Raw genomic sequence first — 18,334 nt, forward strand, 5'->3', positions numbered from 1 at the left:
GGAAGCCTCTTCTGAAGCTGGCTTACAAAAAAACCTGCAAACACTTGCAGGAGTGCTGAAGACAACCTGTCCAAGAGCATGAATTACTGGAACCATGTCCTGTGGTCTGGTGAGACTCAGATAAACTTGTTTGGCTGAGATGGTGTCCAGCATGTGTGGTGACGCCCTGGTGAGGAGTACCAAGAAAACTGTGTCTTGCTTACAGTCAAGCATGGTGGTGGTAGTATCATGGTCTGGGGCTGCATGAGTGCAGCTGGTTCTGGGGAGGAACATGTATGTCTAACATCCAGCAGCTCCGTGATGTCAGTATGGAGGAGTGGAAGAGGATCCCAGCAACAGACTGTGCAGCTCTGGTGAACTCCATGCCCAGGAGGATTAATGCAGTGCTAGATAACAATGGTGCCCCAGCTAAATAATTTGGACACAGTTTTGATGTGTTCACTTAGGGTGTACTCATTTTTGTTGCCAGTTATTTGGACAATAATGGTTATATGTTGAGTTATATTTAGAGGACAGTAAATTTGTACTTCTATACAAGCTGCACATTGACTACTCTAAAATATATCCAAGTTTCATTTGTGTAGTATTGTCCCTTGAGAAGATATACTCAATAGCGCCATCGTCTGTTGCACTCTTTAATTCATGCTTATTTAATTTTACAAAGTAGTATTTCAGTATTTTTACTGTATTGCAGTATATTATGTCACATTATTCACGATATAGATCATTATATTATTTAGAAACGATCAGTTTGAACACAATGAAGTCACCAACTGATTTCACTTTTTTATTTTATACAGCAATGAGTAAGAATTGTAGAAAATTACGCCTAATTCTCGTTTTTAAGCCTATTTACAAATTGTTGCATACAAAATACATCTAAAAATGAATTAGTGCCATATTAGTCAGGCACTGTCGTACAGAAGAATGTTATTCTGCTTTTTACATTGATTTGCAAGCTCTGCGGTAACGGAACCATATGTCAGCGCGCCGCAGCGCGCCGGAAGGCTGTGAGTGTAACACGGAGTCCTGTAGCAGGCCCATGTGGATCTGGCAGACCCGAGCGAAACAGCGGCTTCAAAATCCCCGAATCAAGCCGATCTTTCACGCTAATGCGAGCTCTTTAGATCATCCGTGTGTGTGAACTAGTGAAGATGCTGAAGGAGGCGTTAGACGGGCAGCTTACGGTGCTTTATAACGCGGTCGCCGGTGAGTGTGACAGTAATGATCCGCATCATCCCGCTCACATTCACTCATCTGCACTAAACACACATTATACTGGAAAGATTTCTCATGCTCACATGTTGTGATTAGGTCGTGTTGTCATGCTCTGTCGCTCACATTAATCATTGCGAGCTGAGATGAATGAAGACGCAGTTAGAAACAAATCATCACCCTTTCTGTCTCCAAACTTCTTTACTTATTTGTCTAAAACCCTCTCAAAATAATGAAAATACAGTAAAAAGTAATCTTGCTGTTGAAAAACAGAGCAAATGTGCATTTAATAAGATGGACTCTTTATATAAGAATGATGGCTGTGGAAAAATTCCCTGATTATTTTTTTATGAACAGTAGCAGATACTGTACTAATAACTGTATATATATATATATATATATATATATATATATATATATATATATAATGTGTCCTATAGTGTGACGGAAAAATGTAAATAAATAACTAACATTGAAGATAAACTTGCTAGAATGAAGATACCTTTTTCTCATGTTATTTGTATGTTAAGCTTTCTTTTTTCTTCATTTTTGCTGTCACAGTCATATTTTTATTTGTCAACTACCCATATATATATATATATATATATATATATATATATATATTAAAATACAGTAAAAAATAATTTTTAAAAATAAAATGTTATATATGATGGGGTGGGAAAGTTAAAGATAAATTATAAGAAAAAATAAATAATAATAATTTTTGATAATAAACATTTCAAATAGTTGAAAACAGTTGTGACGTAGTTATATATATGTATATATCCGTAATTTTAACACTGTTATATGTTGGGGTGGGAAAGATAAATAAAGTACTAAATAAAATGAATATAATTTATGTATTGAAATGACCTTCAATATTCTGTTTGTTTTAAGCGTAGAAGAAAATACTGTTATTCTTGCCTTGTGTGTTTGTCTCAGCCTCCGTGCAGGTTCAGGTTGAGCCTGTGGGTCGCTGGTTCGAGGCGTTTCTGAAGCGCAGGAGTAGAAATGTGTCGGCCTCGTTTCAAGAGCTGGAGGAAGAGGAGGAGCTGTCTGAGGAAGAGGAGGATGAGGAGCTGCAGCTGGAGGAGTATCCCATGCTAAAGACACTGGACCCCAAAGACTGGAAGGTGTGTGTAGAGACGTGTCTCTGTGTCAGAGCCGTGAGACTGAACTGAATGCATTGACACGCTTCTCTTAACGTTACAGAACCAAGATCACTACGCCGTTTTAAGTCTCGCACACATCCGGTACAAAGCAACCCAGAAACAGATCAAAGCTGCTCGTAAGTTTCACTTTGTGTGTGTTTTTGCGTTTCAAAATCTTTGTAGAATACCGCTCAAGAGTTTGTAGTTACAATTTTTTTTAAGTGTTTGTGAAAGAAGTCTCCTCTGCTCACCGAGGCTGCTTTTATACTGTAAAAAGTGAAATATTAAGTTAAATAAACTCTTTTCTTTGTGAATATAATGTGAAATGTAATTTATTTTTACTCCGGTCTTCAGTGTCACATGATTTAATGCTCATTTCTAATTTTATTAATGCTGAAAATGTTGTGTGCTGCCCAATGATGCACTACCATTCAAACGTTTGGAGTCAGAAAAATTAATTAATTTTAAATAAATGAATGCTTTCATCAAGGATGCATGAAACTGATCAAAAGTGACAGTAAAGACATGTTTGATGTTTCAATGAAATGCTGTTCTTTTGATCCTGAAAATAGTTTTTTCCACAAAAATTCAATATTGATAATCAGAAATGTTTGAAAATTTCTGAAGCATCGTGTGAGACTGAAGACTGGAGTAATGATGCTGAAAATACAGCAGAAATAAAGTACAGCTTACAATATATTCACAGAAAACTGTTATTTTAAATTGTAACTATTTCATATTTTTTACTGTGTAATAAATGGATCTTCGGTGAGCAGAAGAGACTATAAAATATTCAAGATAGTTTGCAGTGACATGCTGCTGTTCTCACAGATAAAGCCATGGTCCTCAAACATCACCCGGACAAGCGGAAAGCTGCAGGAGAGCAGATTGTGAAGGGCGATAATGATTATTTCACATGCATAACAAAAGGTTTGGACTTTATGGCTTTATTATAAGTGAAATAAAGGTGTTTGTGTCTTGAGATCAGTCTTGAGGTCCTTTATCTGCTCTCGTATGACGCAGCAATGGAGATCCTGTCAGATCCCGTGAAGCGGAGAGCGTTTGACAGCGTGGATCCCACTTTCGACAACATGGTTCCTTCAAAAGCAGAAGGCAAAGAAAAGTTCTTCGAGGTGTTTGCGCCGGTGTTTGAGAGGAACAGCAGGTACGTGCCTCACATGAGTGATTCAGATGATTCAGGTTGAGTGCTGGAGATCACGCTGCTGTATTTTTCTCAATCAGATGGTCTTTTAAAAAACACATCCCGAGTCTGGGAGCTGCGGACGCGTCTTTTGAAGACGTGGATAATTTCTATTCCTTTTGGTAAGTAAAATATCACATTTATTCATAGATTTTGAGGCGAACTAATGCTGGAAGAACAAAAAAATTATAATATTTTTTCCTTTTGTTTCTGAAGGTACAACTTTGACTCGTGGAGAGAATTTTCATATTTAGATGAAGAGGAAAAGGAAAAAGCTGAATGGTAAATAATACTTTGATCATATGTTATTAGTTTTGCTTTAGTATTTTGTACAGTTGTAATTATTATTGCATGTGGTTATTATAGTTAACAAACTAAACCATAAAAATCCCGTCGCTTAAAATAAAATAACATTTAACTGAAAAAAATAAAAAAAGTTCTAGGTGCCAAATTTTTATTGATTTTCAGTTGAAAGTAACAAAAATCAAAATCTAGACATTAAAAAAAAAAGCTAATAAAAATGACAACACAACAAAATAATTTAATTCAAATTGTGAAAACAGAAAATATACAAATTAAACAAATTCAAAATAAAATCAAATAACACTTTTCTACTTTGTGGTATTTGATTTAATTAATTAAAATTCATCTTAAAACAGAAAATATTAATTAAAATTAACAATTGTAAATAAATCACTAATTAAATTGATTTCATTAAAACTAAATTAAACAAATTTAAAACTATAATAGTTTCTCAATTATACTAAAATAACACTTGTGTCCTTTTTGTATTTGTGGTGTTTGTGTGTGATTTTGCTGTGTTTGTATCAGTCGAGATGAGAGAAGGTGGATTGAGAAACAGAACCGAGCCTCTCGAGCTCAGAGGAAGAAGGAAGAGATGAACAGGATACGGACACTCGTTGGTAAGTATGAGGTCAGACACGAGAGACGTGATGTCACTGTGGGCATCTGTGTGAATGTGTGTGATGTGATGCAGACACGGCCTACAACTGCGACCCGCGAATTAAGAAATTCAAAGAGGAGGAGAAAGCCAGGAAAGAGTCGGAGAAGAAGGCCAAAGCCGAGGCGAAGAAACGAGAGCAGGAGGAGAAAGAGCGGGTCAGTGCCACTCAACACGTCTCAAATGACCAAATATCAACACATTAAATCTGGATATCATATTTTATTTGTGTGTGTATATATATATATATATATTTAAATATACAATATATTTAGTGATATATCAAAAATAAAGAATATATATATATATTTTTTTTTAAATATATAAATATATAATATATACAAATATATAAAAATATATATTTTTTAAATATATAATATATCCAAATATATAAAAATATATATTTTTTAAATATATAAATATATATTGCAAATGTAATGTATTTGTAGTTGTTTAACTTTTTATTGTAACTCGTGTATTTTTTGTATTACATCGCCAATATATTGTATGTTTTAATATTTTTTGAGGTATATAAAAAATAACTAAAAATAATTGTATATATAATAAAGCTTAACTGAAATAAAATATTAAAGTTGCTAGATGCCAAGGCAATATTTGTCATTTTAATTAAGTTTAAGTTGATGTACAAAAGAAACCAAAACCAAATTAAAAATTAATTAAAAAAGCTTTATATTATTTATAACTAATGTTGTTTTTTTTATGCCAGTTTATTGACTGATATTTGACCATCAATCAATAGCTGTGCCTGTTTTTTTATTAATTTTTTTGTTAATAGAACCACATTTTCTTTTTTTCCAATTATTTTGGAGTGTTTTTTGACTAAACTCTGCAGTATAACTTCTACATGTACATATTATATATACTTACCACAGACATTACAATGATCTTAACCCATATTAGGGTCTCGGTAGTTACTTACATTACTCAGTACTTTATGTAAGTATCCTGTAAACTAAATTAGTGGCTTTAATCGGTTGTATATATTGTCTATCAGTTCTCTCTCATTGTTTGATGTGTGCAGGCGCGTCAGGCGGAGGAGGACGCAGCGCGGGTGACGAGGGAGAAGGAGGAGGAGACGGCGCGACAGGCGGCACAGCAGGCCAAGAAAGAGAAAGAAGCCCAGAAGAAAGCCATCAAGAAAGAGCGGCAGAAGCTCAGGACGACCTGCAAGGCAGGAAACCCTCAGTATGATCTCACACATTCAGCTCTCTGAGCTTCCCGTCCTCATCTCTGTCTCTGCTTCTCTCAGACTCACAGCTACTTCACAGACAACGAAGCTGACAGCGTCCGGATGATGGAGGAGGTGGAGAAACTCTGCGACCGCTTGGAGCTCACCAGGTACAGCTTGGAAATATAATGATGTTTTACTGCTGTTCTTGTGACTTGATTCTCTGAAACACAGCTGCATGTGGGAGAAATATTGGTTTTATTTGTAGTTTGCAGACGCTGAATGAAGCTTTGACCTCTGGGAATAAAGAGCAGAGTAAAGCGGCTCTAGAGAAACAGGTGAGAAACACAAACTGGACACAACCACACTGCTTTAAGATATAAATCTGTGTATGTACACAAACATATGATTTTTAAAAAGTCTCTTTTTGTGGAAACTGCTACACGTTTTATTTTAAGATTTTTTGATGAATTTGAGTTTAAAAGAACAGCATTTATTAGAATTATAAATAATAATAATAATAATAATACTTATAATGTATATTATTAATAATAATACAATCGACAAATTTTAATATTATTAATTAATATTATAATATCTGTAGCATACTCTTATTATAATGAAAGCTGAATACCAAAGCATTATTACACATAACAAACAAAAATAAGTAAAGCGATAACAAATATTATTAAGGTAGGTTTAGAATAAGCTGCCAAGTAATATTAATAAAAATATTTGAATACAATTATTTTAGTTTTTTTTTATAATTATGAACAGTAATAAAATAAAAAATATATAATAATAGTATTTTATATTATAATATATATATTTTTTTAAAGGATTCTTTGTATAGGAAGTGCAAAAATACTAATTATTAGTAATAAATTACAATTACTAAAATTGTATATATTTATTATTATTAATAATTTATCAATCTATGCAGAAGAACAGCAACAATACTACTGATAATTATTAGTAAAAAATTATAATTACTAAAAATAATTTATAGTATTATTATTATTAATATATATAACATTTATTTGAAATAAAAAACAAATGTTACTAATAATTATCAGTAATATTTCAATGACAAAAATAAATATTAATATAATTAGTCTTTTAATAATAATAATATATTTTGGGGATTTTTTAGATGAATAGGAAGGTCAAAAGAACAGCGTTTATTTTAAATATAAATCTTTAGCAACATTATAAATGACTTTACTGCTGTTTTTGATCAATTTGAATGTATTTAAAAAGGCCAAACTTCTGAATAGTCGTGTAAGTTGCTCCGAGGTTTTGTTTCTGTGGTTGAAGCCTCGACTGTGTGCTGCAGGTGCAGGAGGTGAACGTTCAGATGCAGAAGGAGAAGGAGGCGGAGATGCAGGCGCAGCAGGCGGCGCGCGGGGCTGAGCACACCAGCGCAGGAGGAGGAGGAGGACTCAATAACAGAGGCTGGAACGAGGAAGATCTGCAGCTGCTCATCAAAGCCGTCAACCTGTTTCCTGCTGGAACCAATGCCAGGTGAGTCTCCATGGAAACCGTCTGTACAGGTGATCCAGTGTTTCTGACTGAGGTGTGCCCTGAGGAATCAAAGGAAATGAGGAAGCTGAAGCATCATTGGCGGATCTCTAAATTTGTGCTGTACCTCCTATGGATTTAAAATCATTTGTTCCTATGTTAATAACCAATGGCACACAGAGTGGGAGCTATATACACTGAATAAGCTCCATGAAATTAGTCCCAATGTTGGAAAAATAATTTTCTAACCAATGGGACCAGATTGTTTATACTCGTTATTCCAGGATGACACAAGTTTTTAATACTAGGGGAAGATCCTCCAGCATGCTCTCTCTGCCGAGTCCCTTTATCCTTATTAGATTGTGCTGCTTTTAACTCATTGAGAATTTAATTTTTTTTTATTCAGTTAACTCTTTTGAAGAGATTTTTAACCAAGTTAAGCCAAATACAGTTTTGAAGTTTTTAGCAAAAATAAAATGAATAATAAAAAAATAAACCATAATATTTCTTGCCATGAAAGTAGCCACAGAAGCTGGAACGGCTTTAAACACAACAGGGTTTCCGCGGAGTCATAAAAAGTCTTAAATTTAATAAGAATTTTAGGCCATAAAAAGTCATAAAAACGTCCGGATTTTCCATACAAGGTCATAAATTACATTTAGCCACGTCTTAAATTGATATGGTTGTTCATTCATTGGTTCTACCATCGCCTTTCCCCCCCCCAAAAATGCATTCATTCGTTTCGCCTGTTGTAGTTCTGTCTGAGCGTTCCAGAACTACAAGGTCCATGTGGCAGTGCAGCAAACAGGCTTGTCATAAGGACTTTCACAGAAACCCGCGCGAACTCCCAACTGCCAATGCTCTAATGTAGCCTAGGCCTACAGTCTATGTAAACTATAAAATAATTGTTACTTTACAATGTTACAATTAAGTGTTGTTCCGGTGTTCTTAAGTTATTGTCTGAAGTTATTTTTCATAATTCGTGTAGGTCATAAATTTTTAAATTATAATGGTCATGAAAAGGTCTTAAATTTGTCTGACTAAACTCTGCAGAAACCCTGCACAAACAAAGAAACTGACTGAGGTGTGCTGTGATTGGACAGGTGGGAGGTGATCGCCAACTACATGAACCAGCACTCCAGCAGCGGCGTGAAGAGAACTGCCAAAGACGTCATCAATAAAGCAAAAACACTGCAGAAGCTGGGTAGGTAACAGCGCTCTGGGCTTATGCTGGACGCTGGATTGGAGTAGTACGGCTCATTTGCTTGGTTTCTTGATGGCAGATCCTCACCAGAAAGACGAGATTAACCGAAAGGCCTTTGAGAAGTTTAAGAAGGAGCATTCAGCTGTTCCTCCGACCGTAGACAACGCTGTGCCATCAGAGAGATTTGATTGTAAGTCACATGATATCCGTCAAACAGTTCATCATGAGTATTGATCAGGTAGAATTAGAATAAGGTTGCAAGGAAATAATAATACTTGTAAAATATTTTCTCTTTAATTAATTAATAATTATTAATATTGATATTTTTATATTAGTACAATTCCAATATATTAATATTATTATTATAATATCCATAACACACACTCTTATTATAATTGCCAAAGTATTATTACACAGAACAAATATTATTAATTAGCTGTAATATATTAAAAATTCTTTTTTAGAACACATTTGTATAATAATGGAAGCTGATTAATAAAGTAGAATCACAATAAGGTGCCAAACAATTAATAAAAGAAGATATTTTCCTTTTTTATAAATAATATTACTATTATTAAATTAAAAATACCTTAATTATAATATTATTTTTATTATAATGCAAGCAGATTAATCTTGATTTAGTCTTTTTCATTTCATTAGTTATTGCATTTTAACATGAGATCAAACTAAGAGAATATTTGCTCGCAGAACACAGCGCAAATGACCATAAGAAAGAAAACGCTGGCTGTATTACACTTATTTGAGCAGTACATAACAAAATAATAATTTTATTATATAAAAATAAAAAACTAATAAAATATCCACGAGAAAAAAAAAAAAAAGTTTGCCAGTGATTTCAGCTCATCAGCATTTGTTCTGTGACATGGAGAGCGCTCATATGTATGGTTGCCAGGTCGGGAAAAACCACTGGGCAGAAAATGTATAGATTTGGGGGTTAAGCACTTTTATCTGGCAACCGCAGCCATGAAAGGAGATTTCTTACCAATGCAAGATAATGCAAATACCAAATTAAAATCCAATGTTTTCTTAATAAATAACCAGCAGGCAAATATTCGAGTGTAGCATTATGATTAAAATCCGATTTATCGTCGTCACAAAAACCGTCCTGCTCTGAACACAAATGTTTCCCCAGCTGTTAGCACCGAGTCCAACCCCTCTCCCTGGACCACAGAGGAGCAGAAGCTGCTGGAGCAGGCGCTGAAGACGTTCCCGGTGAACACAGCGGAGCGCTGGGAGAAGATCTCTGCCGCCGTGCCCGGACGCTCCAAGAAAGACTGCATGAAGAGATACAAGGTTTGATCTTCTGCATCATTATCAAAATCTGACAGGCTTGTGCAACACACACAACAACAAAAAACTAGTTTTTTTCTTAATTCAACATACAGCATTGCCCAAGAATTAATACACAGAACAAAGAAATAACAAATACTAATAAGGTAGAATTAGAATAAGTTGTCAAGTATATAATAAGACCTTTATATTATTAAATTAGTAATAATTATACTAAAAACAACAATCAGTTATTATTAATAATACAATTGAAAATAACTGTTACTTGGATATTACACAGAACAAATAATGACTAGAAATTAGAAAGTAATTAAGCCTTTTTTATAAATAATCATATTTAAAGATACTGTAATTAACACATTTATTATAATGCAAACTGATAAAATTAATTATAGTAATGTACATTTTATGTCTGTAACACTCTTATTATAATGCATGCTGATTAATGTAGATTTAGAAGGTGCCATGTAATTAATGAACATTTTTAATATGAATCATTATTAATGTTTAGTGTTATAACAATAATAAATAATTAAATATTATAATAATGTAAAGGCTGATCTCTACACACAGCTGTTGATGTGTTTCTGCAGGAGCTGGTGGAGATGATAAAGGCTAAGAAAGCCGCCCAGGAGCAGGTCACCGCTAAAAACAAGAAATGACAAACGTGCCACGGGGAAAGAAAACACACACACACACACACACACACACGGTCTTTTAACTTTATTGTGTTGTTCTTTATTTTATAATAAAATAAACATGAAAAAGCACACATTAAATGCTCTTGTTTTTGTGACTGTTAATGCTTCTCTTCCTCACGGCCGTAACCAATGCATGCCGCTGCGGATGCCGTTATAGTCCGGGAGCTGCTCGATCGGACCTGCAAACCATAAGTATTGGGTTATCAGTCACTGAAAGCAGCGTTTCCCGTCGCTCTGCTCTCTTTCAGGTCCTGGACTGATGAGCTCAGTCAGGGGTGTTTGGTTATGAAGACACTCCAGGAGCAGAGCTGGGGAAAATAGCAGATATTAAAGAGAAAATATGAATACTCACCAACGGCTGCTATAGCAGGAGCTTTATTATAGATGTATTTCATACACACGTCTTTGATGGTTGTGGCGTCTATGGCCTGAGAGGAGGAGCAGCAGCATTGAGACGAGCCCTGTTCACACGCTAATAACATGTCATGTGGACAGAAGGTCATTTCTACATTTACAGGGGTGAGACTGCTGTCCGAATCCTGAATGTCAGTGTTTTTCCTCCCAAAAATAATAATAATCATCATCTTGTGAAGTCATTTTAAAATATTATCATATACATTAATATTAGGGCTTGCACAATTTTGCACCAATTAAGAAAGTAGTTGAGCTGCTTCATGTAAATGTGAGAGAAAAAAAAAGTTGTTAAATTACATTAATCATTTTGAGAGATAAAATGCAAGATGGAAAACCATTAAAATCATAGCATATCAATAGCAGGCAATAGCATACTTTATCCCTTATTTCTGCTAACTTTCATATTTTTAAAATGCAAGACAAAACCATTTAAACCACAGCAGGTGAATTTTCCTATTTTTAAATATAAGCTAAATGTTAAATTAAATATTATTGTACAAGCAATAAGAAACTTCTCACCTCATGCAAATAAAACTTCTTTCTGCTAATTATGATAACCAATTATTTTAAAAGAGAAAATGGAAGACAGCGCAAATGCAATTTACTTAAATCAAATCAAATAGGGCATTTTTTTCCTATTGTTAAATTAAATAATAAACTGTAATAATTATGTGTCCAAGCAAAAACAGACATTTTGTTTACAGATCACTGGACCGACCACATAAACGTGTTTGCAGGATCATAGAGTTCACTTGCCCACCATAAATAAATCGAATGCACGAACTTTACGCAAATTTATTTTTGCAGTCGTCCCCATGAGAATCAGTTACTGTCTGAATAAAGCAATAGATGCGGCTGAGTGTTACTCACATCTATTCTGGCCTCCAGCTCGTGCAGAGGAATCCTGCGGTTGTAGCACAGCATCTGCCGGCCGATGTCCTCACAGATGGGAGTGGATCCTACACAAGAGATCGATCGCTTTATTCAGGGTTTCTTTAAAAATCTTAAATCGCCCTTCCACAAATTAAGATCTTAAATTCAAGTTAAGTCTTACATTTGTGAAGTTACAAATAAAATTTTGCATTCACTGCAAAAATAAATCTCAGTATTTTTGTCTTGTTTTCCAATGCAAAACATCATGATACATTTACTTGAGATGCAAAATGAAGATACTACGTTTTTTTTTTTTTGTTGAAATTTTAGAAATGTAATGAAATTTAGAGTTTATGCTTAAAACAAAAATATGTCAATGGGGTATGAAAACTTATTTTCCCTTAATCAAGTTTATTTTTCTCACTCCATTGGCAGATATTTTTGACACATTTCCCACAAAACAAGATTTCCTATCATTTTTGCACTTAAAATTCTTAAAGCTAAGACATTTGCACTAGAAACCAAGACAACACTTTTTTTTTTGCAGTATGATCAGAAGATACAGTAAAAAAAATCCATATTCTAATTTGTCTAAAATTAAATAAAAAGTAATGGAGATCTCTTTTTGTTCTCCTTAAACTTTTCCATTCATTAATCATTAATCTTAAAAAGCCCCTAATTTGCCTTCATGAGCCCTGTTTATTACGCGCCGCTGCTCTTACCGTCCAGGTGAAGCAGCATGTTTGTCTTCAGCAGGTTTTTGGCTCGGTTCACCTCGCTTTCGGTCACGTTTGTACACAGAGACATCCTAAAGGAAACCGGGGGTTAGTTAGTTGCTCATCTTTCAGCTTGATAGAAAGCCCAGTGAAGGTGGAGCTCTCACCATTCCAGCTGCGTGAAGCGTATCATGTCTCCTACGGTTCCTGGTTCACACACCATGTAAAGCCCCCACAGGCCCGTGTCGGTATAGCAGGTGTTGAAGGACTGGAAGCTGTGGCACAGGTTCCCTTGACATGCCATCTGTGCCAGCTTACTGGACAAGTTCTGATGCAAAACAGGTGTGGTTAGAGGGGTTTCGGCTCTTTTTCAGTGTAATGGTTAAGTGAAAGCGCCTCCTACCATCCCGCTGCCGAGCGACCGATCCCAGTTCCCGATGAGCGTATTGGCCACCATGAGCGGGATGGTGTCTGGATGTGACCAGCCGACGGCCTCCACTGCGATGGCTATATGAGCCAGAGGCATCTTATCATCTCGCACACGGATCTGTGAGGAATCGAGAGCAGAACTCAAGCTAAGTCTTTTAAAGTGCCTGTATTATGCCGTTTTACCGGTTCATTTAGTGTGTCTGTGCATGTAATCTCTAAAATGAGCTCATTTCTCCTACAGAAAACTCCTGCCTCGTTTGTAGTCCTGCCATTAATTCTATTTATTAGTGAAAGTAAGTGTAAATAGTAATATTTGTAAAAATAAAAACACAAGCACTCAATTCCCTCTCTGCAACAAAATAAAACAAGAATTTGAGCCTGGTTTTATATAGTGTTCAGATTTGTGTACTGGACATATATGCAAATTAGTACATATAATAAAATATAATGGTTTCTATATTCAGACATAGCATTTAAAAAAACAAAATAATTATAAAAATTTACAAAAGTACATAATTCCCTTGTTTTATCCAATGTTCAGATTTGTTTTGGAAGTATATGTAAATGAGTGCATACAATAATTTTTAAGTATATGTAAATTTAAGTATATGTAAATGAGTGCATACAATAATTATATAATCGTTTGTATATTCAAACATGACATTTAAGGAAACTTGCTCTAATGAACATGCATTTTCAACAAGCTGTAAAGAAAGCAGGATTATCATCATTAACAAACACTATTAAAAACATTTGTTAACTGAATTAAGGCTGAAATTAAATATTTGATGAAAAACTTAATTAGAAATGTTGCCTTGGCAACCAACTGTATTAGGTTTAAGATGTTGAAGGACTACTAAATGGAAATAAAAACTAAAACTGAAATAAAAATAAACTTTTTAAATGAAACACATAATCCCCTCCTTTAACTCTAATATGTAAACACATTATGAACCTGGCTTTGCCAGACTTTGAGTGACTGGGCCAGCTGACCAATCAGAGCAGACTTTAAAGAGACAAACTGCTTTGAAAAGTGGTGCTGCAGTAAATGTACTAAAAATAATTTTGAACTTTAAATCATGTAAATGTATTCTAGCAGTTGCTGAAAATAAAATTCAGATCTTGTAAATGAGCACAATATTGCACTTTACTAATCGTTCCTCAATTCAATAGAAGTTTTAGAAACTGAAATTACTGTCAACATGATTTTTACAAAGAGAGGAATGAATCTAAAGTACTTTCTATGATAACTGAAGGGTCGTCACATGAGTTTGAGCTCGATTAACCCAAAATGAATTGTAGTTGTGTTGTGTAAATGTAAGGATGTAAGTCCGTTCACCTCGCTGCCGGTGAAATGGCAGGGCAGTAAAGTCTCTCCGTTGTATCTGGCCGGCAGCTTTCCAAAATGAAACTTGGCTGAATCAATAAGCTCATTATGTGACACTCCTGAAAGACAGAGAAACAGCGCTGGAGTATTAGTGGCCAAACGCTGAGCCAGTAACAGATCTAAACCAAAGGAAGTGATGCGAACGCGTTCAGTGAAGCTGCTTTACCTCCGGCTGCAGCTAAAACAATCCGTGGCCCTTTGTAATGTGTTGTGATGTATTCCACCAGATCGCCTCGATTTATAGTTCTGCAGAACATCAAAATGTAGGAACAGTTTACGGCAAGACACTACATTAGTTTCAATTTTCTGAATTTTGCTTCTATAACATTCAGACTAGTCACCTAAAATACATAAGAGTTCATTACATTTGATCTATATGCATCTGTAGATTTCAATTACAATATATATTTTTAAACGCTGAAATAAAATAATTGCCTTCTCAACTAACTGAATTACTTTTGATGAAACACTAAAATTACTAAATGAAAATAACTCAAACTGAAAAAAGAAAATACACACACACATATATATTTATATATTATATATACACACAATTGTATTGCTTTTTTCAGGCTGTTGACAGTACTTTGATTTATGGAGTGAAGTCTAATATGTCTTGAAATGTATGAAAATTAATATACATTTGATTATATAAGCCTCTTTTGTACATTTAAACATAACATTTAAAAAAACTTGTATTGCCGAACTAATAAATGCATTTTCAGATTTAAAAAGCAGGGTTATTATCATTCAAACTATAAAAGCATCTCTGTTAATTGAAATAAGATGACAAATTTAAATTTATTTCAGTTAGTTGTTTTTTTAATAAAGCACCAAAATTATTAACTGGAAATAAAAACAAAAACTGAAAATCAATAAGTAAATAAATTAGATTTAAAATAAAACAAAAACCATTTAATGTGTCAAAAAAACGTTTTTATCCAATGTTCAGATCTCTGTTTTTAAAATACTAACATTTACTAACACCAACTATTAAAAACATTTTTATTAATTGAAATTATACAGTTATTAGATGAAAAACAGCTAGACAAAAGCTGAAGTTAAAGCACTGAAATTCCCCATTTGAAATGAATAAAAACTCAAATTAACTTTAATAGTAATATTTAAGTTTAAAAAAACATGAAACAAATGAAACAAGAATTTTTAACCTGCCTTTCTGTATTGAAAATGTATGCAAATTAGTGCACATTTAGATCATTTGAATATTTAAACCCAACATTTCAGAAAACTTGTAAAACAAAACTGTCCTAATATACTGTGATTAATCATTTATCTTTTATTATTTTATCCTTGTTCATGTTTAGTGTCTTAACTGAGGACAGTAAACGAGTGACACATACTTGATGTTCTCTGAAGGCCCCAGGATGGTTCTCCCGAGAGGTGTTTCCTGATAGGCTGTAGCGTGCAGGTAATCGAAGACCACTTCCTGCAGGTTGGTCTCCACTTCCTGCATCTCTCTGAGAATGACGCCACGCTCGCGCTCGATCTCGGCCTCTCCCAGTGTGCTGTTCTGAATGATGTCCGCCAGGATTTCCACCGCTGCACACAGAGACACATTTACAGCACACCCATAATGCCTCGCTGCCCGTCATGACGAGTTTGTGTTTGATGGTTTACCTCTGGACAGATCTTTGGAGAAAGCTTTAGCGTAGTACACCGTCTGCTCTCTGGAGGTGTACGCGTTCAGGTGAGCTCCCATGTTCTCGATCTCCAGCTCCAGGTCCAGCTGCGATCTCTTCCTGGTGCCCTGAAACACAGCAACAGATCTGATGCTTTCTACACTACATAGTTTTAATATTCAAGACATATTTCTTATTGTTTCTCGTACCTTGAAAGCCATGTGCTCCAGGAAGTGGGCTGTACCATTGTTGTGCTCATTTTCATACCGGCTTCCGGCATCAATCCATAGACCAACCTGCATCATGTGATCAGAATAGGGGAAATTTAGGAAAATGGGGCCATTTTTTCCTCGTCATCTCAATAGAGAATTCTCCATATTTTGATTTTTAGGGTAAATTCTGTGATCATTTACTTCCTCTAACAGAACTTTTTTTTCTCCCAATTCTACTTTAATTCTATTTTGTTTTTTATTATTATTGATTTTTCATGGCTTATTATTTTATCACATTTATTATTATTTTTATTAGTTAATATATCAGCTATATTTAATGCACAGTTTGTACCTAATGAGGTTTTCATTTCACTGCGAGTTGTATTCTGTAATTAAAATAATAAAAATTTAAGTGTATCATTTTTATTCAGCTGCTCTAAAGAAAATGCATTTTAAAATAAGTGAAAATGCATGTTTATTATCATAAGCCTAAACTAAATTAAATATTAAAAAATTGTTAAATAAGGATGAAATAAAATTAAGTGAAAAGCAAAGTAAAATTAGAAATGCTGCCAATAAATAAAAAAAAAAACAAATATTAATATTTAAAAAATGAAGGCCTGAATAAACTTAAAGGAAAATTAGAAATGTTTCCTTGGATAAATTAAAGTTAAAACAACAAAATGGGAAATAAAAGTGGAAATAAATAAATTAAGCATAATAAAATTAACAAAAGTACTATATGACGACATAATGCTAAAATACCACTGGGAAGAAGGAGGTAAAAATTATTGTTGATCACATTGCATAACACATTTTGATACAAAGAGCATGTAAAAATGATTATATTTTATTGTGATGCGTTGTTACATTGCATTTGATTCTGCACAAAAAGACAAAACTCACTTGGCGTATTAAGATGTGACTCTATTTTGATATGCAATAAAATAAATGCATTATGTATTATCATTATTTCAGGCACCTCCCACAAATATAGGTCACAAGAAGACATTTCCCCAACACAAGGTTTGGTTTGTTTTTAAATCACCACCCTAATTTTAATGTTGGATACTCAGATTCATCAGCCACCTGAGATGAAACACATTTAGCTGATTTTGATGGGGAGCTCACCGTGCATGTGGACAGGCCAGAGTCTTCAGATGCCACCCTGAGCCCGTTATCAAGGGTCGTGACCTTCGTCTCAGGTACATTTAATACCACCTGACTGACAGCCTGAGTGGATCCGGTCTGAAATACACACATCACATAACCATGATTTACTCAGCAGGATATATAGGTAAATATACGATTCTGAGTACTAATCAAATTAAGTCATGTTATATTATCATGTACGTTTTCATCACTGAGACCCAGCAACCACGCCAGTCTCAACCCGACTGTTTTAAATGATTGCCAGGACGTGGTTTTCAATATTTTGGCAAATCTAAGTGATATTAATGATGTGTTTGTAATCTCTCACCCTGTTAATGGTTCTTGTGTTCAATAAATTCTTTATAAAGTGTCTCCCCGCTGCGCCGAAACGCTGCACGGACGCCGCCATACTGTTTGGATGACGCTGTTGAAAAGACGCGTTCGGATTGGACAGAAGCACGCTTACGTCATGTGTTATTCAACGTGCTTGCGGCACAGACTCAGCTCAAGGTCTGCATTTAAAGTCACACCAGAGGTGTTCAGCTGAGATTAGGACTTTTTTTCAGGCTATTTTAGCATTTTGACAAAAGTTTGAAGTAGACATTTTACTAGCATTTAATATAATTTCTATGCATATGAAATCACTTTTGTAAATATAATTTGATGTGAACACCGTCTTGGGGGACTAATAATAATAATGCTGGGCAGTTGTGAGCCACAGTACAGAAAGTAGACCTATATTTTATATTTTATCAGCCTGCGTGGCTGCGGCATAGAAATAATTTAGTGCATAAGAAAACTATTCAAATATAATAATAATTTTACTTGTGAATTATAAATATTCCTATATAAAAAAAAAAAAAAGTAAGTTCTTTGTCACCGTGAAGTGATATCAAAGTCCGTTTCTGCATGTATGAGAGGAAGATATAAAAAAAAAACTAATTTAGCAACCATTTAAAAGTATTTGTACACTACTTGTTGGCCTTTCTTACTAAATATTTAAGGTAACATTTATAGCATATAATTCCTTCAGACCAACCAAAGCATTTGTTCAATT

The 18,334-nt window shown here is 34.4% G+C and overlaps 2 protein-coding genes across 4 annotated transcripts; one reads left to right on the forward strand and one right to left on the reverse strand.

The window, feature by feature from the left end:
• Positions 1-992: 992 nt before the first annotated feature.
• Positions 993-10,546, forward strand: LOC306861783 (dnaJ homolog subfamily C member 2). The gene is made up of 17 exons (XM_079404261.1): positions 993-1,209; positions 2,158-2,348; positions 2,428-2,503; positions 3,198-3,296; positions 3,390-3,531; positions 3,609-3,689; positions 3,784-3,849; positions 4,399-4,490; positions 4,565-4,686; positions 5,571-5,720; positions 5,799-5,887; positions 5,986-6,055; positions 7,054-7,241; positions 8,342-8,442; positions 8,522-8,632; positions 9,596-9,756; positions 10,347-10,546. Exons 1-17 carry the CDS (start codon positions 1,155-1,157, stop codon positions 10,413-10,415), a joined length of 1,863 nt encoding a protein of 620 aa, XP_079260387.1. The 5' UTR covers positions 993-1,154; the 3' UTR covers positions 10,416-10,546.
• LOC306861785 (mitochondrial-processing peptidase subunit beta-like) lies at positions 10,433-17,712 on the reverse strand. Of its 3 annotated transcripts, none has more exons than XM_079404264.1 (13): positions 17,606-17,712; positions 17,257-17,373; positions 16,123-16,209; positions 15,912-16,041; positions 15,635-15,833; positions 14,440-14,519; positions 14,226-14,332; positions 12,861-13,004; positions 12,625-12,785; positions 12,464-12,549; positions 11,739-11,827; positions 10,807-10,882; positions 10,433-10,633 (listed from the first exon to the last, which is right to left on the reverse strand). In XM_079404264.1, exons 1-13 carry the CDS (start codon positions 17,684-17,686, stop codon positions 10,569-10,571), a joined length of 1,422 nt encoding a protein of 473 aa, XP_079260390.1. In that variant the 5' UTR covers positions 17,687-17,712; the 3' UTR covers positions 10,433-10,568. The 3 variants fall into 3 exon arrangements, 2 of the variants coding, with proteins under 2 accessions (XP_079260390.1, XP_079260389.1); XM_079404263.1 differs by having other exon boundaries at positions 10,807-10,915; positions 17,606-17,708; XR_013783509.1 differs by having other exon boundaries at positions 10,460-10,633; positions 10,807-10,926; positions 17,606-17,710.
• Between the last annotated feature and the right edge of the window lie 622 nt (positions 17,713-18,334).

The sequence above is a fragment of the Barbus barbus genome (assembly GCF_936440315.1).
Source record: "Barbus barbus genome assembly, chromosome: 42".
In the NCBI taxonomy this organism is placed as follows: domain Eukaryota; kingdom Metazoa; phylum Chordata; class Actinopteri; order Cypriniformes; family Cyprinidae; genus Barbus; species Barbus barbus.

Excerpts from the sequence above, each read along its gene's own strand:
- LOC306861783 (XM_079404261.1), top strand. The coding sequence starts at position 1,155 with ATGCTGAAGGAGGCGTTAGACGGGCAGCTTACGGTGCTTTATAACGCG. Across the intron at positions 2,504-3,197 it reads GAAACAGATCAAAGCTGCTC|ATAAAGCCATGGTCCTCAAA; the intron begins GTAAGTTTCACT and ends CTGTTCTCACAG. Across the intron at positions 4,687-5,570 it reads AGCAGGAGGAGAAAGAGCGG|GCGCGTCAGGCGGAGGAGGA; the intron begins GTCAGTGCCACT and ends TGATGTGTGCAG.
- LOC306861785 (XM_079404263.1), bottom strand. The coding sequence starts at position 17,686 with ATGGCGGCGTCCGTGCAGCGTTTCGGCGCAGCGGGGAGACACTTTATA. Across the intron at positions 16,210-17,256 it reads CTGGCCTGTCCACATGCACG|GTTGGTCTATGGATTGATGC; the intron begins GTGAGCTCCCCA and ends CACATGATGCAG. Across the intron at positions 10,916-11,738 it reads AGCTGGAGGCCAGAATAGAT|GGCTCGTCTCAATGCTGCTG; the intron begins GTGAGTAACACT and ends GCGTGTGAACAG.